Below are 473 nucleotides of genomic sequence, written 5' to 3'. Positions count from 1 at the left end.
TGAGGATCCCCTTATATGCAGGGGGGGTCAAGAAGGGCAATCTCAGCTGCCACCATGTCCAAAGACACAAAGTACGACTTGTACGACTTGTACTACTACTACTACTACTTCTACTACTACTACTACTACTGCTAGTACTACTACCTCAACTGCTGGAGGCGTCCAAAACGATGACACAGCTGCGCGAAACCCCCTTCCCCCCTTCCCCCTCCCCCCCCTGGAGATCACCACCTGCAGTGGTCCTAGCGCGGACTCGAACCGGCTCCTGCTTATCGCCAGCAGCGTCACCCGGCCACTGGCTACCACGTTGGCGGCCCGCTTGGCGCTGGTCAGCAGAGCCCGCTCCCCGAAGTACTGGCCCGCGTACAGCCGGAGTACCTGGGGGAGGGGAGGGGGATAGAGGGGGGGGAGGGGGATAGTGGGGGGGGAGAACCACGTGAACGATTGAAGATCATGGCAAGGAGGATATAGGC

General features: G+C 59.4%; 1 protein-coding gene across 1 annotated transcript in view; it reads right to left on the bottom strand.

The window, feature by feature from the left end:
• VOLCADRAFT_100703 (uncharacterized protein) overlaps positions 1–473 on the bottom strand; it is a gene marked incomplete at both ends in the record, with an annotated part of 5,766 nt that overhangs the window by 3,582 nt on the left and 1,711 nt on the right. Inside the window, one exon of the mRNA XM_002959230.1 lies at positions 232–378. Coding sequence (XP_002959276.1) covers positions 232–378 — 147 coding nt within the window. The remainder of the gene's footprint in view (positions 1–231; positions 379–473) is intronic.

Source organism: Volvox carteri, assembly GCF_000143455.1.
Source record: "Volvox carteri f. nagariensis unplaced genomic scaffold VOLCAscaffold_140, whole genome shotgun sequence".
Lineage (NCBI taxonomy): Eukaryota > Viridiplantae > Chlorophyta > Chlorophyceae > Chlamydomonadales > Volvocaceae > Volvox > Volvox carteri.
The sequence above is the reverse complement of the archived record's forward strand: the minus strand, read 5'-3'. Positions and strand labels throughout refer to the sequence as shown.